The 22,412-nt window shown below is 44.8% G+C and overlaps 1 protein-coding gene across 3 annotated transcripts in view; it reads right to left on the bottom strand.

Annotated features, from left to right (window-relative positions):
- The window catches only part of APBA2 (amyloid beta precursor protein binding family A member 2), a 302,921-nt gene that overhangs the window by 82,406 nt on the left and 198,103 nt on the right, over positions 1 to 22,412 (bottom strand). For 2 of the 3 annotated variants that reach the window (XM_075273587.1, XM_075273588.1), the window contains 2 exons: positions 14,589 to 14,624; positions 7,759 to 7,845 (listed from right to left, as the gene is read on the bottom strand). In XM_075273587.1, the coding sequence (XP_075129688.1) occupies positions 7,759 to 7,845; positions 14,589 to 14,624 (123 nt within the window). The remainder of the gene's footprint in view (positions 1 to 7,758; positions 7,846 to 14,588; positions 14,625 to 22,412) is intronic. The other variant, XM_075273589.1, reaches the window with a different exon arrangement.

The raw sequence follows: 22,412 nt of genomic DNA on the forward strand, positions 1-22,412 counted from the left end.
GTATTAGTTTAACTAGGGGCCTGGCCATATAATAGCTTGATGGCTCATACAATTCACATGGAAATACTTCTGAATTACAGTGCAATATGCCTGTTAGTATAATGTTGACAGGCATCCTACAAGGCCTTGCCTCGTGTTATGTACTGATATGGCAGATCTGAAGGCCTTCATTAGGATGCCATTACAACCATTTGCATTCTTTCATTACATTCTTAGGGTACTGATGGAAAGACAGTTTCTGGGACTAGCGCCTTAGCTATTGACCATGACAAATGAGGGGTTAAATAACCAAGATCAGAGTTATGTCTGATCCCTACTAGAGATGAGCGAACACTAAAATGTTCGAGGTTCGAAATTCGATTCGAACAGCCGCTCACTGTTCGAGTGTTCGAATGGGTTTCGAACCCCATTATAGTCTATGGGGAACATAAACTCGTTAAGGGGGAAACCCAAATTCGTGTCTGGAGGGTCACCAAGTCCACTATGACACCCCAGGAAATGATACCAACACCCTGGAATGACACTGGGACAGCAGGGGAAGCATGTCTGGGGGCATAAAAGTCACTTTATTTCATGGAAATCCCTGTCAGTTTGCGATTTTCGCAAGCTAACTTTTCCCCATAGAAATGCATTGGCCAGTGCTGATTGGCCAGAGTACGGAACTCGACCAATCAGCGCTGGCTCTGCTGGAGGAGGCGGAGTCTAAGATAGCTCCACACCAGTCTCCATTCAGGTCCGACCTTAGACTCCGCCTCCTCCGGCAGAGCCAGCGCTGATTGGCCGAAGGCTGGCCAATGCATTCCTATGCGAATGCAGACTTAGCAGTGCTGAGTCAGTTTTGCTCAACTACACATCTGATGCACACTCGGCACTGCTACATCAGATGTAGCAATCTGATGTAGCAGAGCCGAGGGTGCACTAGAACCCCTGTGCAAACTCAGTTCACGCTAATAGAATGCATTGGCCAGCGCTGATTGGCCAATGCATTCTATTAGCCCGATGAAGTAGAGCTGAATGTGTGTGCTAAGCACACACATTCAGCACTGCTTCATCAAGCCAATACAATGCATTAGCCAGTGCTGATTGGCCAGAGTACGGAATTCGGCCAATCAGCGCTGGCCAATGCATTCTATTAGCCCGATGAAGTAGAGCTGAATGTGTGTGCTAAGCACACACATTCAGCACTGCTTCATCAAGCCAATACAATGCATTAGCCAGTGCTGATTGGCCAGAGTACGGAATTCGGCCAATCAGCGCTGGCTCTGCTGGAGGAGGCGGAGTCTAAGGTCGCTCCACACCAGTCTCCATTCAGGTCCGACCTTAGACTCCGCCTCCTCCGGCAGAGCCAGCGCTGATTGGCCGAAGGCTGGCCAATGCATTCCTATGCGAATGCAGACTTAGCAGTGCTGAGTCAGTTTTGCTCAACTACACATCTGATGCACACTCGGCACTGCTACATCAGATGTAGCAATCTGATGTAGCAGAGCCGAGGGTGCACTAGAACCCCTGTGCAAACTCAGTTCACGCTAATAGAATGCATTGGCCAGCGCTGATTGGCCAATGCATTCTATTAGCCCGATGAAGTAGAGCTGAATGTGTGTGCTAAGCACACACATTCAGCACTGCTTCATCAAGCCAATACAATGCATTAGCCAGTGCTGATTGGCCAGAGTACGGAATTCGGCCAATCAGCGCTGGCCAATGCATTCTATTAGCCCGATGAAGTAGAGCTGAATGTGTGTGCTAAGCACACACATTCAGCTCTACTTCATCGGGCTAATAGAATGCATTGGCCAGCGCTGATTGGCCAGAGTACGGAACTCGACCAATCAGCGCTGGCTCTGCTGGAGGAGGCGGAGTCTAAGGTCGGACCTGAATGGAGACTGGTGTGGAGCGATCTTAGACTCCGCCTCCTCCAGCAGAGCCAGCGCTGATTGGCCGAATTCCGTACTCTGGCCAATCAGCACTGGCTAATGCATTGTATTGGCGTGATGAAGCAGTGCTGAATGTGTGTGCTTAGCACACACATTCAGCTCTACTTCATCGGGCTAATAGAATGCATTGGCCAGCGCTGATTGGCCGAATTCCGTACTCTGGCCAATCAGTGCTGGCCAATGCATTCTATTAGCTTGATGAAGCAGAGTGTGCACAAGGGTTCAAGCGCACCCTCGGCTCTGATGTAGGAGAGCCGAGGGTGCACTTGAACCCTTGTGCACCCTCAGCTCTGCTACATCAGAGCCGAGGGTGCGCTTGAACCCTTGTGCACACTCTGCTTCATCAAGCTAATAGAATGCATTGGCCAGCGCTGATTGGCCAATGTATTCTATTAGCCTGATGAAGTAGAGCTGAATGTGTGTGCTAAGCACACACATTCAGCTCTACTTCATCGGGCTAATAGAATGCATTGGCCAGCGCTGATTGGCCAGAGTACGGAACTCGACCAATCAGCGCTGGCTCTGCTGGAGGAGGCGGAGTCTAAGATCGCTCCACACCAGTCTCCATTCAGGTCCGACCTTAGACTCCGCCTCCTCCAGCAGAGCCAGCGCTGATTGGCTGAATTCCGTACTCTGGCCAATCAGCACTGGCTAATGCATTGTATTGGCTTGATGAAGCAGTGCTGAATGTGTGTGCTTAGCACACACATTCAGCTCTACTTCATCGGGCTAATAGAATGCATTGGCCAATCAGCGCTGGCCAATGCATTCTATTAGCGTGAACTGAGTTTGCACAGGGGTTCTAGTGCACCCTCGGCTCTGCTACATCAGATTGCTACATCTGATGTAGCAGTGCCGAGTGTGCATCAGATGTGTAGTTGAGCAAAACTGACTCAGCACTGCTAAGTCTCTGCATTCGCATAGGAATGCATTGGCCAGCCTTCGGCCAATCAGCGCTGGCTCTGCCGGAGGAGGCGGAGTCTAAGGTCGGACCTGAATGGAGACTGGTGTGGAGCGATCTTAGACTCCGCCTCCTCCAGCAGAGCCAGCGCTGATTGGTCGAGTTCCGTACTCTGGCCAATCAGCGCTGGCCAATGCATTCTATTAGCCCGATGAAGTAGAGCTGAATGTGTGTGCTTAGCACACACATTCAGCTCTACTTCATCAGGCTAATAGAATACATTGGCCAATCAGCGCTGGCCAATGCATTCTATTAGCTTGATGAAGCAGAGTGTGCACAAGGGTTCAAGCGCACCCTCGGCTCTGATGTAGCAGAGCTGAGGGTGCACAAGGGTTCAAGTGCACCCTCGGCTCTCCTACATCAGAGCCGAGGGTGCGCTTGAACCCTTGTGCAGCCTCGGCTCTGCTACATCAGAGCCGAGGGTGCGCTTGAACCCTTGTGCACACTCTGCTTCATCAAGCTAATAGAATGCATTGGCCAGCACTGATTGGCCAGAGTACGGAATTCGGCCAATCAGCGCTGGCCAATGCATCCCTATGGGAAAAAGTTTATCTCACAAAAATCACAATTACACACCCGATAGAGCCCCAAAAAGTTATTTTTAATAACATTCCCCCCTAAATAAAGGTTATCCCTAGCTATCCCTGCCTGTACAGCTATCCCTGTCTCATAGTCACAAAGTTCACATTCTCATATGACCCGGATTTGAAATCCACTATTCGTCTAAAATGGAGGTCACCTGATTTCGGCAGCCAATGACTTTTTCCAATTTTTTTCAATGCCCCCAGTGTCGTAGTTCCTGTCCCACCTCCCCTGCGCTGTTATTGGTGCAAAAAAGGCGCCAGGGAAGGTGGGAGGGGAATCGAATTTTGGCGCACTTTACCACGTGGTGTTCGATTCGATTCGAACATGGCGAACACCCTGATATCCGATCGAACATGTGTTCGATAGAACACTGTTCGCTCATCTCTAATCCCTACCATTGAAGCAGGGCATCAGCTATATTTTACACATGGCTCCTGCTGCTGATGGTACTGGTTCATCTCCAGAGCTCAAACCACCCCAATACAAAATATGTATGGCAGTTCTCATGTATGCCCTCCCTCCTGTATTTCATATAGACAGGGCAGGGCAGAGATTAATCAATTTCATATGGAACATTGATATTTATCAAGCTTAGGGAAAAAATAGTTGCTTAACAAAAGTATTTACCACTTCACTGTGGAAAATGTGACAGTGTATTACATCAAGTATAGCCTGTAATAAGTCAATACCAGCACCATATTCCTGAATTGATGTTGGAATAGATAGCGCACTACACTATGATTATACACTTGTGTTCCTTTAGGTAAATGGAGCACATTGCGCTCGACAATGAGATTGATTGATTGCATCTAAAAGCTGGAATACAATATATCTAAATGTGCTGTTCACACCACTGTTAAAGAGAATGTTACTATGAACTGTAGTTGGCATCCAAAGCTTTAAAGAGGACATGTCATGTCCTCAACCCCCTTAACTGTTATATACCTTTAGAAAGCGGTCTCTGGTAGCTCCCCCATTGCAGAGATATCAGTACTGTTAGTTTGGTTTCTGATATTAGTGCACTTATTAATAATTATTAATGTTTCCTTTCGCCATCAGCAAGCATAGATATTGTACATGCTGAAAAAAAATCATCTGTTGGCAGTTTTGAAAACCTATTTTGGGCACATTACACCGTGTTTAGTACAACAGACAATAAGGACAACGCTACACATGAAGTGTACTGTACATATGTAGGAGATCTGCTTGTGTATATTTCATAATTGTGACTGTAAATTCTGAAGCCTCTCTACTTTATATACTCCGTTTATATATTGCCTTTATACCCCCCAAAAAACCTAGTGCTAAAAATTATTTTCTACGGAAAAAGCACCAACTAGCAACTACTTTATACTAGAAAGTCTTGCCGTTGAAATAGAATATTCAAGATAACCATTGGGTTACTAACACAAGGGTTGTACCCACCAGCGCCTAAATATACAAATACTGCCAGTAAAACACTACCACCTACCTAGAAATGTCAGAAAAGTATTTAAAGTTCTTCAAAATCTCCTTCATGTAATAGCAACTTGCACTTTTGTAATATTTTCTTGTCAATGGGAAATTGAAGCTGGGACCTGGCAGCTATGTTATTAGAGGTGTTGAGTTTGGAGGTAACTACATTAGATTTTTATAGTCTAGGTAAAGAATGTGTTTTATGTTGACAGTTTTTGTACTTGAGTCTACTACGGCAGAACAAGTAATAATTCATCTGAGCCGTGCCTAGCGTCCCCACAGTTCAGTCAATGACAAATGTCACCTCCCTAAGTAACCTTATTTCTCTATTTGCCATGACAGAGCACAGAAAAGATGTATTGTATTAACATAAACACCTCTGTCCTGCATGCTGATAAACAAATATCTGTTACATGGCATTAGCATTAGAAAAGGAAGGAGGATGAATGAGTCACAGCACGCCACAATGAGCGGAGATTGAAGGACTGCAATTAAGTTCATACTTTGTGTAATAATTGACCCTTTTTTGCTACAATGTCAGTATATAGGAACGACAGAAATGAGGAAAAAACAACATTTCCATTTCCATCACTGCAGGTTTAATAATAAGGACTGCTGACAAATCTTTTTGATCTAGAAAGGCTAAGACAAGCTAGGGATTGTGGGAAGAAATCGCAAAAAAGCAATAAGGCAAGAAAAAGTCATGAATAAAACCGAATACATACTTTTCTTTCTTAAAGGAACACTAAAAATCACAGAAAAAAAATAAGGCATTTCTCATTTCTTCCTCTTATTCTATGTTATTTTTATAGCAGAACTAAACGTAGAAATATATTTATAGAAATCTTGTTTGTGCGTGCCAGGAGCTGAGACATGTTTCCCTTCCCTTACTACTGTCTGGTGTGGCATCGTAAGACCCAGTTCACATCTGTGTTCGGGTTTCCATTTGGGGAGTCTACTTGGGGACCCCCCGAACAGAAACCTATTCACATAAAAAAGCCGTTACCTGAGGACCCCATAGACTATAATTGGGTCTGTACGGTATACGCTCAGTTTTCACACGAAAAATGCAGAGAGAAGTGCTGTTTGTAGGACTTCTCTCCACAGATTTCATGTGGATAAGGGAATGGTATGGTCCAAACGCAGACGTGAATCGGGCCTAAGATGAATGGAGGAGCCTCTCAGCTCAGTCTGCAGTAGGTCAACTTATTGTTAAGCTCCACTTCCCTGTCTAAACACTGCGACAATGGGCTTAAGCCTTAAAGGGGTATTCCAATTAACATAATCATTTCCATATTTATAGATAATTAAAAGTAAAAAATGTTTGCAAATACAAGTAGATAAAAATTCTGCAGTGTTTTAAAGATTTTCTTTAACCATCTTAGTGTTGAAAGTCTGTTACCTAGATTGGTTGCGAATGGATACGACCACAAATGCAGAAACTTTCTATGGTCTGGGACTTGTCAAAAACCCAGTCATGATGTCCTTATTGTAGCCGAGTTATCAGGCAGGGACACTACATGTATGAGAAGATATCCCGGCCACAATAAGGATATTGTGACTGATTTTCTGAGCTTAGAAAGGTTCTGCATTCATGGTCGTATCCACTGGAAACCGATCTAGACAACAAAACTGTCACTACAAGATATTTAGAGAAAATGTTTAAAACTCTGCAAAATATTTAATTACTTATATTTGCAAAAATGTTTAACTTTTAATTATCTACAAATTTATAAATGGTTATGTTCGTGGGAATACCCCTTTAAGTACCACTGCTGTTGGTGGGACTTCTGAGTAGTTATTTACAACTCAGCAGTGATTTGTCAGGAGAGGTATATCCCTTTAATAAATGTTTGCACTCAGTATTGATCAATACTGTACACTTGACTTGTATTACGGTAACTCCTTCGTGAATATGGATGTGACAATAAATCCATATGAGTAGTGCCTTCCAGCAAATAGCTGTACAGTTTCGTCCAGTGGAAGGGACAGGAATGTAAACTATAGAACAAATATATACAAGTTCCATGCAGCAACCTCTGCCTCTAAGTAGATTCAGAATAAGGTGTTTTCCTCTGTCACCCCTGAAGCTAGGGTTGAGCCGATCTTGAGATTTCAGGATCGATTTCAAAATCCGATTTCCAATCATTTTCCAGCTGATCGCGATCGTGAAATTTACTTGATCGCTGATCGGGATCCGATCTTTTCCGATCCCGATCCTCAACCCTAGTCACTTGAGGATTGAGCTGACCTTGAAAAAATCGTGGTGGTCGATCCCGTTGGAAAAGATCGCTCAACCCTACCTGAAGCCACTCTGTAAAACCAAAGGACTGAAAAAGGCTTTCAGGTATGCCATTAGTTTTTGCCTATTAGAACATGAAATATAAAATCTATCATATCATATATTGATGACGACAAGTAAGGGTTCTGAATTTTTCAGTATTTTACCAGTGCAACTTATTTTGTGGTATTCCCATCAAATACAGGATGACCTACTTTTGTAAGCTATAGCCTACCCAAACTTTTTTTGGGATCAAACAAATGCCAATGAAAGCAGGAGGGCACATATATCAAATTGTATGGCAGTATGTTCTATGCATAAAGTTGAATATATGCCTTTTTGAAGGAAAGAAAGTGTATACCTTAACCCCTAAATATGATATGAATGGTCTCTAATGGTCCCTGGTGACCTTACATTGTATTTATTCAAATATACAATAGCTATCAGACTGCACCACTGCTCTCTGCAACGGCCAAAGATAAATGTTCTATCTGCAAATCCTACAGCTCAGGCCATCTATAACGAACAAGATGAAAAGTTACCTGTGTGTCAGCATTTAAGACCTTGATCCTCTGTGTTGATATGAAAAGATCCACTTCTGTTAACGTCTGAGAATCTCCTTCCGAGTTCTACAACAAGAAAGAAAAGACAGAGTAAATGTTATTACTTTCACATAAACTGAGGTACATGGGATGTGGATAAAGATTTCATGATGTCTGATGGTTGTATTATAAACATAGATCATAAATCTAATATAAATTCTGCAAGAAATTAATCCATTAACAGGCTAATCTGTCTGAAAAGACCCCCAAGTATAATAATTGTTCATGAGTGTTCACAAAGGGGCATAATACTGTGTGCAAGGCCACTAGGGGAAATAAAACTGTGTGCTGGGGCCACTATGGGGAATAATACTGTGTGCAGGGGCCACTATGGGGCATAATACTGTGTGCAGGGGCCACTATGGGGAATAATATTGCGTGCAGGAATGCGAGGGCAGGGTTGATCTTTCAGGGTCTTCAGCGTTGGTCGGCGGGGGGCATGTCCAAAATTCACCATGGGGCCCCACCATTCCTAGTAAAGCCACGGCACAAGCATGTGGTACCTGCAACTCCATTACATGCCTACTGCCTATCAATAGCCTTATGACTGGAGATGCAACATGTAGTTGCTTTATAAACAAACTGGTTGTATAAGAAAAATGTCAGCCAAGCCCACCTATATTGGTAATCTGACCGTCTAATAAATTCTATATAAATAAAATGTATTATTATATTATGTGTATGCTTGGCTGAGCTGACTGTGCATATTATTGGATGTGCGAGGAGTGTCAGTAAGAATATTTGTAGATCGACAGTTGTGTAAAGTGTAAGTCCAGCTTCAGATGAAACTAGCTGAATTAAACTAATTGGAGGAGATTTATTTAATAAAATGTATCAGAATCCTGGCGTAATTTTCACCCAGAAATTGTCATACTTTGTTAGATATTTTCCAACTTGACCAAAAAAGGCTTGTGGCCTTGTGGGAAATGGCGGTGGGTTAAATTACACCTCTCTGAACCAATATACGACAAGAACTTTTAATTCAACTAATAGGAAGTATAAATTTAGATTAGACAATTTGAGAAATCTGATGCAGTTTACCACTGTTTAGTCTAAATGTGCACTGTCTTATATTAGTAAATCTGTCTCGTGTGAACAAGTTGACTGTTGATCTATACTTGCTACTAGAGATGAGCGAGTACTGTTCGGATCAGCCGATCCAAACAGCACACTCCATAGAAATGAATGGATGCACCTGGTACTTCCGCTTTGACGTCGGCCGGCCGCTTAACCCCCTGCGTGCCGGCTACGTCCATTCATTTCTATGCGAGCGTGCTGTTCTATTCGTGCTGCTACATATGTACAATGAGTTCATGTCAGTAACAATAAAGGGAGTGCTATTTTTGAGGGCATTATCGAGATTCATACAATATTTCCGTCAACTCAGAATACGAAAAATACTTTCTGGCTTGGGGAAAAATATTTAAAAAACCCTGTTATCCAGCATATTGTTATCCAGAGAATAGATCCATCTTGGCCCATTTTCATTAATTATCATAGCTTCTCATGATAAATGCCATTAGGCATAAAAACAAAGCCACAGAGGAGATTTTTGGAACTGTTTTCTAGTAAATTACATCTCATCAGTCAAGGCACTTATCATTATGTACTGTGTATGAATGAGTCCAAGTATAGCTGAAGAAGAAAGGAGAGGCCACAGAATGCTAGAAATGGGAAGCATTTCTTAGCATGATGTAAAATGTCTAAGTATGGGATTCATAGAAGATTTTCGGTTATTATGATTATTATTAATTATTATTATTATACATACTATTATATAATATATATATATATATATATATATATATATATATATATATATATATCATATATATATAATATTATATTATATATTACTTCTCCGGAGTTACTGAAAAAAAGAACATCCAACATTGTAAAGGATACACAATAGCAGCTTAACAATATGTTACCTATACAAAATCAATGTAAATACTAGAGATGAGCGAGTAGTGAAATATTCGAGATTTGATATTCGTTTCGAGTAGAGCCTCAATATTCGACTACTCAATTGAATATCGAATCCCATTGTAGTCCATGGGAAAAAAATGCTCGTTTCAGGGGAAATCACTATTCGACTAAAGGAGAGTCACCAAGTCCATGAGTAGCAGGAGTAGAGTGTTTAGGAGGAGCACTGTGCAGTTAAAGTGCACAGACCCCATAGACTATAACAGGTCAGTGCGCTTTAACTGCACAGCGCTTGCATTTGCACTGATATTCCGTTCGGGGGGATCCTCCTGCGGACTCCTTCCGGATGGGAGGCAAGTGCTAATGTGAACTTACTCGTCCTGCAGAACCAGCATTGATTAGCCGAATGCTATACAGTTTATAGCATTCGGCCAATCAACGCTGGGTCTGCAGCAGGCTGCTCTTTGCTAGTCGGGAGAGTTGGCAGCTTGCAGTTATGCGGTAGCTGACTTTTTCTCATAGGAATGCATTGACCAGTATTTATTGGCCGAATGCTATACAGTGTACAGCATTCGGCCAATCAACGCTGGTTCTGCCGGAGGCTCGTCTGTGACGAGGCGAAGTCTAAGATCGTACCACAATGGAGACTGCTGTGGTCCAATTTTAGACTCCGCCTCCTCACAGACAAGCCTCCAGCAGAACCAGTGTTGATTGTCCGAATGCTGTACACTGTATAGCATTCGGCCAATAAATACTGGTCAATGCATTCCTATTAGAAAAAAATCAGCTCCTGCATAACCAAAAGCTGCCAGCTCTCCCGACTAGCAAAGAAGAGCCTGCTGCAGAACCAGTGTTGATTTGCCGAATGCTATACACTGTATAGCATTCGGCTAATCAATGCTGCTACTGAATCGAATCTTTACTGCGAATAGGAGTAGTATTCGAACGAGTACGAGTATTTTGAATACCATAGTATTCTATCAAATACCTACTCGATCAAACTCGCTCATCTCTAGTAAATACTATTGTACAAGAAAAAGTGTTACTGAAGACATCATCCAACCACTGTGTCCTTAAAGATAAATAGAAATCTACTGAAAGAACAGTAAGGAGAAGGTTTGAGAAAACTCCATTAGTGTACCCCAGGAACGTGCAACAGCAAACCCCAATGTTTAAAAGGTGATGACCTGGAATACATGGCTATTTGTTGTGCACTGTACACAGGGCCGCCGATAGGGCAGTATTACCACTACTGGTGTCAGGGGCCCGGCCAAATTGAAAAATGGGGGGGGCCCGGTTTTGGCCGGACCCCTGGCGCCCGCAGCAGCAATTGTGCCCTGGGCCGGCGTCACTATAGTATAGTCGGGCAAGTGCCGGGGCCCACAGAGCCTCTTGGGGCCCCCCGGCACTTGCCTGTCCCGATTTCAGCTCATCGGCGTCCGTCGGACGCCGTTGAGCTCTATACACAGGCGATTAAAGCAGGAGCTCAGCTCAGCTCCTGGTTTAATGCTGCACCCGGCTTCGGCGTGTGTCACATCGCGCGTGACGGCGTGACGGCATGACGTCACATCGCGCTTACACCTGTCAGTGCAGTGAGATGAGCGTCAGAGAGAGGAGCGGCGAGGGAGCGATGAAGGAAGGGTGAGTGTAAATAAGTGTTTGTTTTGTGTTTAACATAATGAAGGGGGCCCATGAAACTGGGGGGCAAATGAAGGGGGGGGGGCGGCATGACACTGTGCAAGATGAAGGGGGGTGGTGAGAGAATGGCATGACACTGGGGCAAATGAAGGGGGGGATGACATTACACTGGGGCAGATGAGGGGGGGGAGAATGGCATTACACTGGGGCAGATGAAGTGGGAGAATGGCATTACACTGGGGCAGATGAAGTGGGAGAATGGCATTACACTGGGGCAGATGAAGTGGGAGAATGGCATAACACTGGGGCAGATGAAGTGGGAGAATGGCATTACACTGGGGCAGATGAAGTGAGAGAATGGCATTACACTGGGGCAGATGAAGTGGGAGAATGGCATTAAACTGGGGCAAATGAAGGGGGGAGAATGGCATGACACTGGGGCAGATGAAGGGGGGAGAATGGCATGACACTGGGGCAGATGAAGGGGGGAGAATGGCATGACACTGGGGCAGATGAAGGGGGGAGAATGGCATGACACTGGGGCAGATGAAGGGGGTGGGGAGAGAATGGCATGGACACTGGGGCAGATGAAGGGGGAGGAATGGCATGACACTGGGGCAGAGATGGGGGGACATGAAACTGTGGGCAGTTGAAAGGGGGAGAACAGCATGAAATTGGGGACAGAGATGGAGGGGGGGACATGAAACGGGGCAGATGAAGGGTGTATATGAAACTGGGGGAGAGATAGAGGGGGGGACATATAATTTACAGGTGACTGTAGGAGGATTATACTGTGTGGGAGCACATGAAAATGAATGAGAATGGGTGGAGTCAACAGAAAAGTGGGTGGAGCTAAACTTGTTGCGGCGCGCGGAGCGCTCCGCACATTTTCTACCTCTTTCTACTCTTCAAAAGTTGGGAGGTAATACATAATTGGTATGTCACAAAATAAAGTGGTGTTAAAATGGCGGGGGGGAGGGGGGGTGTATGGGGCCCCAAAATTCCTGGTGGCGGCCCTGACTGTACATACTGTAGCAGAACTGAATTTGAACAGATCGTCCTCCATTATTCCCAATCTTATTTATATGCTAATTTCTGAAAGACCTCATCTTTCATAGTGGCACTTACACTTACATATTATGTTGAGGTTGTGTTAAAATAATTCGGAGTTAGACTGTAAATATGTCAATGCTATCATCTTTCATAGGATGAGATCACCTGACATTAACGGTAGTAGAGTAGCAGACACAGATGGACCCCCCTCTGTCTGCATCTGTTCCCATTGACTTTAATGTGAAAAAACATGACAGATGTATTCTTCTGTCATATTTGTTTACGTGGATACAGTCCTTGCACACCTTTTTCTTCCATCAGAAAATTAAAAATGATGACGGAAGAAAATGTCTATCATGTTTTTTACATGGAGTGAATGCAGACAAACTCCATCTGCATCTGACATTCACTGTCCATTGCTCTCATCCTCATATTAACATACACCCAAGAGGGGATTAGTGTAAAGCTGCATGTCATGAAGCATGCTGGAGATTCTGCACAGATCGCAGGGACGGATAGTGTGGGTCAGGAAAGTTTTATAACTCTGCAGTTATATTCATTAGATACAGCACTTTATGCATAGGGGGAGGGGGGGTTACAGGGAGGAGTTGGGTATTGCAGCAGTAACTGTAAGTCCAAAAATACAATTTTCCCAAGTATTTATTTTACCATCCTTAGTCTGAGGAGCCTGAAAAATACCCACATGTTTTTTAAAATATATATATAAAGTACAAATTCACATATATTACACTGGCACAGGTTTATCCAATGGATTCCCATGAGAAAACAACTGGTAGTGATGCCCTCGGGCTCCTCTCATTAACAGCAATGCAAAGTAGGTTATTTAAATTACTGTCACAAAAGGGAAACTTTTTTAGGTTATATCTTAAAAAAAGAGAAGTATGAAAACAAGAATATGATCTGACAAATTCCGTACTGGGCAGCGTTTATTCATTTGGTGTAGCGTGTCATATTAAATCCAAATATGATTTACAATTTACTCTATGCTTAGCAGAACAAGACAAGAGGTCTAGTCATAAATGCCACTATTTTAGAATTTCTTTCTAAAGAACTTATCACCATTCACCAGTCACTACGGTCAGGCCCTAAGTTTCGAATGAGCAGCATTTTTTAAAAAAAATGTGACGCGTTTCTGACAGTCTTTTTTTTTTTTTAATGTAGATTGTGAGCCCACGTAGGGCTCACATTGTACATTTTTCCCTATCAGTATGTCTTTGGAGTATGGGATGGAAATCCACGCAAACACGGGGAGAACATACAAACTCCTTGCAGATGGATTTTTGACCTTGGTGGGATTTGAACCAAGGACTCCAGCGCTGCAAGGCTGCAGTGCTAACCACTGAGCCACCGTGTGGCCCCTTGACACAGTCTTTTCATAGCGCTTTAAGGCTGTAGCTTTCTACGTGAAGCCGCCTTAGCCTACATCTGTTTTTCTAAGACACCTACGAGTATGTCAGTACTGGCAAACAAGTGCTTTCATTCCAAGGGCTCAATGGCAAGGTTATATTCTATTGATAAAAATCAGAATTAGGGAAACAAGTTATTTTTTCTCCTTTTATCAGCTTTCCATTTAGGTCACAGAATCAATTCAATAAAGCTGAGCTTCACTGAAATCTATGCTTTTAACTATCAGTCATTTTCAAATGATGGAATCCATTCCCTATTATTATATTTTCGGTAAGCAATGCACCTACTATAGGAAATGCTGTGAGCTGGTAGGCCTTATTCACATGTCAGTATTTTGGATACTGTTTGCCTCAGTAATCGAGCAAGCCAAAGACATAGAAGACATGCAAGTCTTTCCATTATAGCTTATCTCTGTGTATTCTTCAATCCTGGTTTTGGCATATACTGATAACACACAATGATGTGTGAATAAGGCCTTAGGGTGTAATTGTAATCCCTTCCTCCATGGATTGCATAGTTTAAACGGAATCTGTCTCATATGAGATCACACATATAGTATTAAATGGATCGGTGAAGTGATTTGCTTTAATAATGAGTGTCTTAAGCACATGATCGATCACAAAAAAATAATCCATTTTAATCCTAAATGAAATGGCTTGGATACTGAGGGAATGAAAAAAGACAATGAAATGGATGTCATTAAAAACAGGAAACATTCCACACACCGCTTTTTTCTTGATTTTAGCAGCCTTCTGCATCCTCTGAGTAGACGACAGCGCGTGACAGAGAGGATAAGGGGGTGTGAACACACAAAGAGAGAAACAGAGAAAAGAGTAATCTATTAGCGTACAATGCCGAGAATATGACAAGGAAACCCACACACCGACCAGCTGTTAAGTTGCAATAAACGTGTTGGAACCATTGTCATGTCATTTATATGACATATTACAATTTTAATGTTAGCATAATCTTAACACATGTTCAATCATCAAGTCATGGGCACAGAAATATAACAGTTGCTTCACATTTCTGCAAATGGAAAATGGTGTTATCTCCCTATATTATAAAAATGAATTTCTGTCTGTCTGTCTGTCTGTCTGTCTGTCTGTCTGTGCTCTAATGCGAACCAAACGACTGGACCGATCTTCACAAAATTTGGTACAGAGATACTTCAGGTATCCGGGAAGGTTTAAGACGAGACTCCAACTCGCTTGGACGCACCGTTGCTGAGATACAGCATTCCAAACACAGTGCCCCCCCCCCACCCTAGCCAATACAAACCTGCAAGACTTTCGCTCATATTCCAACTGCAATACACACGGTCACTCCACATACACAATACAACACTGATATCCAAACTGAGATACATGCATCAGAGGATTAGATACACAGATCAGCACACAGTATCACACGCCACAGGATTAGATACACACATCTGCACACAGTCCCACAAACCAGAGGATTAAATACGCACTTCTGCACACAGTTCCACACACTGAAGGATTTGATACGCGCATCTGCACACGGTTCCACATGCCGAAGGATTAGATACAGGCGTCTACACACAGTTCCACACTCCAGAGGATTAGATACGCGCAACTGCACACATTTGTACACACCATAGGATTAGATACACGCATCTGCACAGAGTACCACATGCCGTAGGATTAGATACACACGTCTACACATAGTTCCACACTCCAGAGGATTAGATACGCGCATCTGCACACAGTTGTACACACCATAGGATTAGATACACGTGTCTGCACACAGTACCACATGCAGTAGGATTAGATACACGCATCTACACATAGTTCCAGACGCCGAAGGATTAGATACGCGCCTCTTCACACAATACCACACAAGGGAGGATTAGATACGTGTGTGTGCACACAGTACCACACTTTGGAGGATTAGATACATGCCTCTGCACACAGTACCACAAGCCAGAGAATTAGATACGCGTCTCCGCACACAGTATCACACGGGGGAGGATTAGATACGCGCGTCTGCACACAGTACCACACGGGGGAGGATTATATACGCACGTCTGCACACAGTACCACACGGGGGAGGATTAGATACGCGCCTCTTCACACAATACCACACAGAGGAGGATTAGATACACGTGTCTTCACACAGTTGTACACGCCATAGGATTAGATACAAGCGTCTGCACACAGTAACACATGCCGTAGGATTAGATACGCGCGTCTACACACAGTACCACATGTCGTAGCATTAGAGACGCGTGTCTGCACACAGTACCACTTGCCGTAGGATTAGATACGTGCATCTACACACAGTTCCACACTCCAGAGGATTAGATACGTGCATCTGCACACATTTGTACACGCCATAGGATTAGATACACACGTCTGCACAGAGTACCACATGCCGTAGGATTAGATACATGCGTCTACATACAGTTCCACACTCCAGAGGATTAGATACGCGCGTCTGCACACAGTTGTACACACCATAGGATTAGATACACGTGTCTGCACACAGTACCACATGCAGTAGGATTAGATACGCGCGTCTACACATAGTTCCACACGCCGAAGGATTAGATACGCGCCTCTTCACACAATACCACCCAAGGGAGGATTAGATACGCGTGTGTGCACACAGTACCACACTTTGGAGGATTAGATACATGCCTCTGCACACAGTACCACAAGCCAGAGAATTAGATACGCATCTCCGCACACAGTATCACACGGGGGAGGATTAGATACGCGCGTCTGCACACAGTACCACACGGGGGAGGATTAGATACGCGCGTCTACACACAGTACCACATGCCATAGGATTAGATACGCGCGTCTGCACACAGTACCACACGGGGGAGGATTAGATACGTGAGTCTACACACAGTACCACATGCCATAGGATTAGATACGCGCGTCTGCACACAGTACCACATGCCGGGGGATTGGATACGCGCGTCTACACACAGTTCCACACGCCATAGGATTAGATACGCGCCTCTTCACACAATACCACATGGGAGGATTAGATACACGTGTCTTCACACAGTTGTACACGCCATAGGATTAGATACACGCGTCTGCACACAGTAACACATGCCGTAGGATTAGATACGCGCGTCTACACACAGTACCAGATGTTGTAGCATTAGATACGCGTGTCTGCACACAGTACCACTTGCCGTAGGATTAGATACGCGCATCTACACACAGTTCCACACTCCAGAGGATTAGATACGCGCATCTGCACACATTTGTACACGCCATAGGATTAGATACACACGTCTGCACAGAGTACCACATGCCGTAGGATTAGATACACGTGTTTACATACAGTTCCACACTCCAGAGGATTAGATACGCGCGTCTGCACACAGTTGTACACGCCATAGGATTAGATACACGCGTCTGCACACAGTACCACATGAAGTAGGATTAGATACGCGCGTCTACACATAGTTCCACAAGCGGAAGAATTAAATACGCACCTCTTCACACAATACCACACAGGGGAGGATTAGATACGTGTGTGTGAACACAGTACCACAGTTTGGAGGATTAGATGCATGCCTCTGCACACAGTACCACAAGCCAGAGAATTAGATACGCATCTCAGCACACAGTATCACATGGGGGAGGATTAGATACGCGCGTCTACACACAGTACCACATGCCATAGGATTAGATACACGCGTCTACACATAGTTCCACACACCGAAGGATTAGATATGCGCCTCTTCACACAATACCACACAAGGGAGGATTAGATACGTGTGTGTGCACACAGTACCACACTTTGGAAGATTAGATACATGCCTCTGGACACAGTACCACAAGTCAGAGGATTAGATACGCGTTTCCGCACACAGTATCACACAGGGGAGGATTAGATACGCGTGTCTGCACACAGTACCACACGGGGGAGGATTAGATACGCGCGTCTACACACAGTACCACATGCCGGGGGATTGGATACGCACGTCTACACACTGTTCCACACGCCATAGGATTAGATACGCATCTCTTCACACAATACCACACAGGGGAGGATTAGATACACGTGTCTTCACACAGTTGTACACGCCATAGGATTAGATACACACGTCTGCACAGAGTCCCATATGCCGTAGGATTAGATACACGCATCTACATACAGTTCCACACTCCAGAGGATTAGATATGCACGTCTGCACACAGTTATACACGCCATAAGATTAGATACACACATCTGCACACAGTACCACATGCTGTAGGATTAGATACGTGCGTCTACACACAGTTCCACACGCCAAAGGATTAGATACGCGCCTCTTCACACAATACCACACAGGGGAGGATTAGATACATGCGTCTGAATACAGGACCACACTTTGGAGGATTAGATACATGCATCTGCACACAGTACCACATGCCAGATAATTAGATACTTATCTCAGCACACAGTACCACACGGGGGAGGATTAGATACGCGCATCTGCACACAGTACCTCACGCCAGGGATTAGATACACCTGTCTGCACACAGTACCACACGCCAGAGGATTAGATACACGCGTCTGCACATAGTACCACATGCTGTAAGATTAGATATGCACGTCTGCACACAGTTTCATTTACCGGAGGATTAGATACGTGCCTCTTCACACAATGCCACACGGGGGAGGATTAGATACACACATCTGTACACAGTACCACACCAACAAGGATTAGATACTTGCGTCTAAACACAGTACTGCATGGGGAAGGATTAGATACAGCTTTACTCCAGGTATCCGTAACAACTGATCACAGGTTTTTCACTGATATCCAAAATGAGATACACATAATCACATGATGCTTATGGACATACACAGAAACCACATACAAAATACATCAGTACAAAATTGGACAATTCTTATGAGGCCACTACACAAACATAACATGTAATATACCCGTGCGAAGCCGGGTCATCCCTCTAGTACCTTATAAGCGGGAGAATGGAAATCAATACAGAACATTAAGATGACCGGGCTGATCAAGTGTCACATACGCTATTAGTCTGGGTCACCTCCTTATTCATTGATGAACTGCCAATGTACAGTTGTAAGTTATACCCACACTGACGGAGTAAGGGTAGGGAATAAGATCCGTAATTCTTTGGTGAAGAATAAGACTATTGCTGTTGTGGTGTACCCTTGTATGAAACATTTGTATCAATCATCATAAAGTAAAACTCCTCCTGGGAGTGAATGAAAGTGAACAGTCATCTCTCTCCAGAATTCATTGGCATGATATGTTCCCATTGTGTGTCCTGCTTATGCTCAGGACTTTAAATTCTGAAAGTTGCAGGGTATAGCTATACCCATTTTATACATCTACAAGGGATAAACCACAGAGATGTGGTAATGGAGAGTTTAAAACACAGAAATATCTTTTAAAGGCCTTGTCCAGTTTCAACAAATAGTTATTGTTTGTATAATGAAAAGTTATACAAGTTCCCAATATACTTTCTGTAAGAATTCTTCAGGTTTCCCGATCTCTGATGGCTATCAATAATTGTTTACCGTATATACTCGAGTATAAGCCGAGTTTTTCAGCACAGTTTTTTAAAAAGTCCGCCTCGGCTTATACTCGGATCATTACAGTAATTCAGCAATATCATAGTTACAGACCCGGCATCTGGACCTGGCATACAAACTGCAGAAGTACTTACGGTACTTCTGCTAGCAGGCCCGAAATACAGACCCCGCCCCCTCACTCCATCACACGCCGGGTGACGTGGCCATATAAGCTCATGGCCAGATAAGCTCAGGCCCTCACCTGGCGTGTATCTGCGTTCCAGGCCTGCTAGCAGAAGTACCGTAAGTACTTTCTGTAAGAATTCTTCAGGTTTTCCAATCTCTGATGGCTATCAATAATTGTTTACCGTATATACTCGAGTATAAGCCGAGTTTTTCAGCACAGTAAAAGAAATGACAATGTTTGCAATATATTGCAATGCAATAGCATTGCAATGCATTGGATTAGTGATCAGACCCCCTGGGGTTCAAGACTAGAGATGAGCGAACACTGTTGGATCAGCCGATCCGAAGAGCACGCACCCATAGAAATGAATGGAAGCACCTGTGACGCTGACTTTGCCGGCGGCCGGCGTCACAGGTGTTTCCATTCATTTCTATGGGTGCGTGCTGTTCGGATCAGCTGATCCGAACAGTGTTCGCTTATCTCTATTCAAGACCCCTAGGGGGTCTTATAAATGCAAAAAATTAAATAAAATTAAAAAAAGTAAAAAATAAAAATAAAGTATTAGTAAATAAAAACACTGGCGTGGGGAGATGTCAGCAGGCCGTGCTGAAGCTCATCAGCAGGGCCGGCGTCAGCGCACGGCATAGTCGGGCAAGTGCCGGGGCCCACAGAGCCTCTGGGGGCCCCCCGGCACTTGCCTGTCACGATTTCAGCTCATCGGCGTCCGTCCGCCGATGAACTGGAATACATACGCGATTAAAGCAGGAGCTGTGAGTTCAGCTCCTACTTTAAAGCTTCGGCCCGGCTTGCGTATGTAGGCGCGATGACGTCATCATGCATACACACGCAAGCTGGGCCGCAGCTAAGCAGGAGCTGAACTCACAGCTCCTGCTTTAATCGCGTATGTGACTGGAGCGAGAGAGGAGCGTCGGGGGATCGATGGAAGGTGAGTGATGGAAGGTGAGTATAAGTGTTTGTTTTGTATTAAATATAAAGGTGGAACATAATGAAGGGGGCCCATGAAACTGGGGGGCAAATGAAGGGGAGGGGGGGGGAACGGCATGACACTGGAGAACATGAAGGGGGGGGAGAGAACAGCATGACACTGGGGAAGATGAAGGGGGGGGGAGAGAACGGCATGAAACTGGGGACAGAGATGGAGGGGGCCCAATGAAACTGGGGGCAAATGAAGGGGAGGGGGGAATGGCATGACACTGGGGCAGATGAAGGGGGTGGGGAGAGAACAGCATGACACTGGGGCAGAGACGGGGGACATGAAACTGTGGGCAGATGAAGGGGGAGAACGTGATGAAACTGGGGACAGAGATGGAGGGGGGACATGAAACTGGGGGCAAAGGAAGGATGTGTATGAAACTGGGGGAGAGATGGAGGGGGGGGCATATAATTTACGGGTGACTGTAGGAGGATTGTACTGTGTGGGAGCACATGATAAATGAATGAGAATGGGTGGAATCAACAAAAGTGGGTGGAGCCAAATTTGCCGCGGCGCGCAGAGCACATTTTGCTCCTCTTTCTTCTCTTTAAAAATTGGGAGGTATAGCGTTGGTGACGCCACACTCCTGCATGACGTCACTCGCTTCATCTGCGACGCACAGTGTCTCAACTCCCCCGCCTCCTTTACAAGGGGGCCCACTGAGGCTCTGTCGCCCAAGGGCCCATAAAAACCTGGAGCCGGCCCTGCTCATCAGCTTGGGGGACAGACAGCACAGTGCCTCCGAGGTCAGGGATGCCATCCTGGATGAGATGGCAATGTTTTTTTGCCCTGCTGCACCTGGGCCCAGGTGCAGATTTTTTTTTTTTATCGAAGGTCTCCGTCTGTGCCAATCAAAAACACCAAGTGCACGAAAAAAGTGTGGGTGTCACACTAAAAAAAAAACGTGCCCAGGATGCTTGCCAAAAAACGCACCCTTCCCCTAAAGGGGAGGGAGGTTCCTGACCAAACTCTTCCCCACAAGGACCAAAAGGTGACCAAGTGGGGTCGAGTAACCGATGGACCATCTGCCGGAGCAGGAGGTCCTACCAACATCCGTTTTCCCCTCGGGCTGCCACCACCAAGGGTACTCAAGATTACCAGTCGTCAAGTTTCTCTCTGGGCTGCCACCACCAGAGATACTCCTTGACTCAGGCAAAGAGGTCTGCGCCTGCCCCGGTTGCCCAGGTGCAGATTGGCGTATATGATAATGGCCGGAACCTGGTAGCAGACTTGGAGCTTGTCAGACTCAAACATGGTCCACACATGGCCCACGTTTTCAAAATATTGGTGCAACGGTTTCTAACAACTTACCCCAATTTACACAAGCTACTGGTTAAAGTGCGGCGCTTGTACTCCCACTTTGGCAAGTCTACAGTACCTGGTGCTAGCCTCAATACACTCCAGCAACGCCTACATCTGCCTGAAGCACCTGTTGTTGTGCGAGGTCACCACATGCTGAAACCCTAGATACCGTATGTTGAGCAGGATGTGTGAGCAGCAGAGACCTTTGATGGAGTTCCATCTACAAAACCCAAGGGTTCATCAAAGTCCGCTCCCTCAGTTTCTGCACCATGAGTTTCCATGGGTGGCAGACTTATGTGAAATCCAATCCCATCCTTTCCACTGGACAAGAAACATTAGCATGCGCTCATCACAATTGCTGATATGACAGCTGCGTTAAGCATGTTAAAATAGCAAGCGGATAATGCTTCCAGCTGCTTTTCCAGCAGCCGGTCAGCTACTACCTGCAGTCGTATTCATACCCAAGAGTCTGCCCCACCTTCCTCCCAACATGCCCAATCTTCCCAACAGGTTTTGGGGGTACACACCCTGGATATC

Source organism: Leptodactylus fuscus, chromosome 5 (assembly GCF_031893055.1).
Source record: "Leptodactylus fuscus isolate aLepFus1 chromosome 5, aLepFus1.hap2, whole genome shotgun sequence".
NCBI lineage: Eukaryota > Metazoa > Chordata > Amphibia > Anura > Leptodactylidae > Leptodactylus > Leptodactylus fuscus.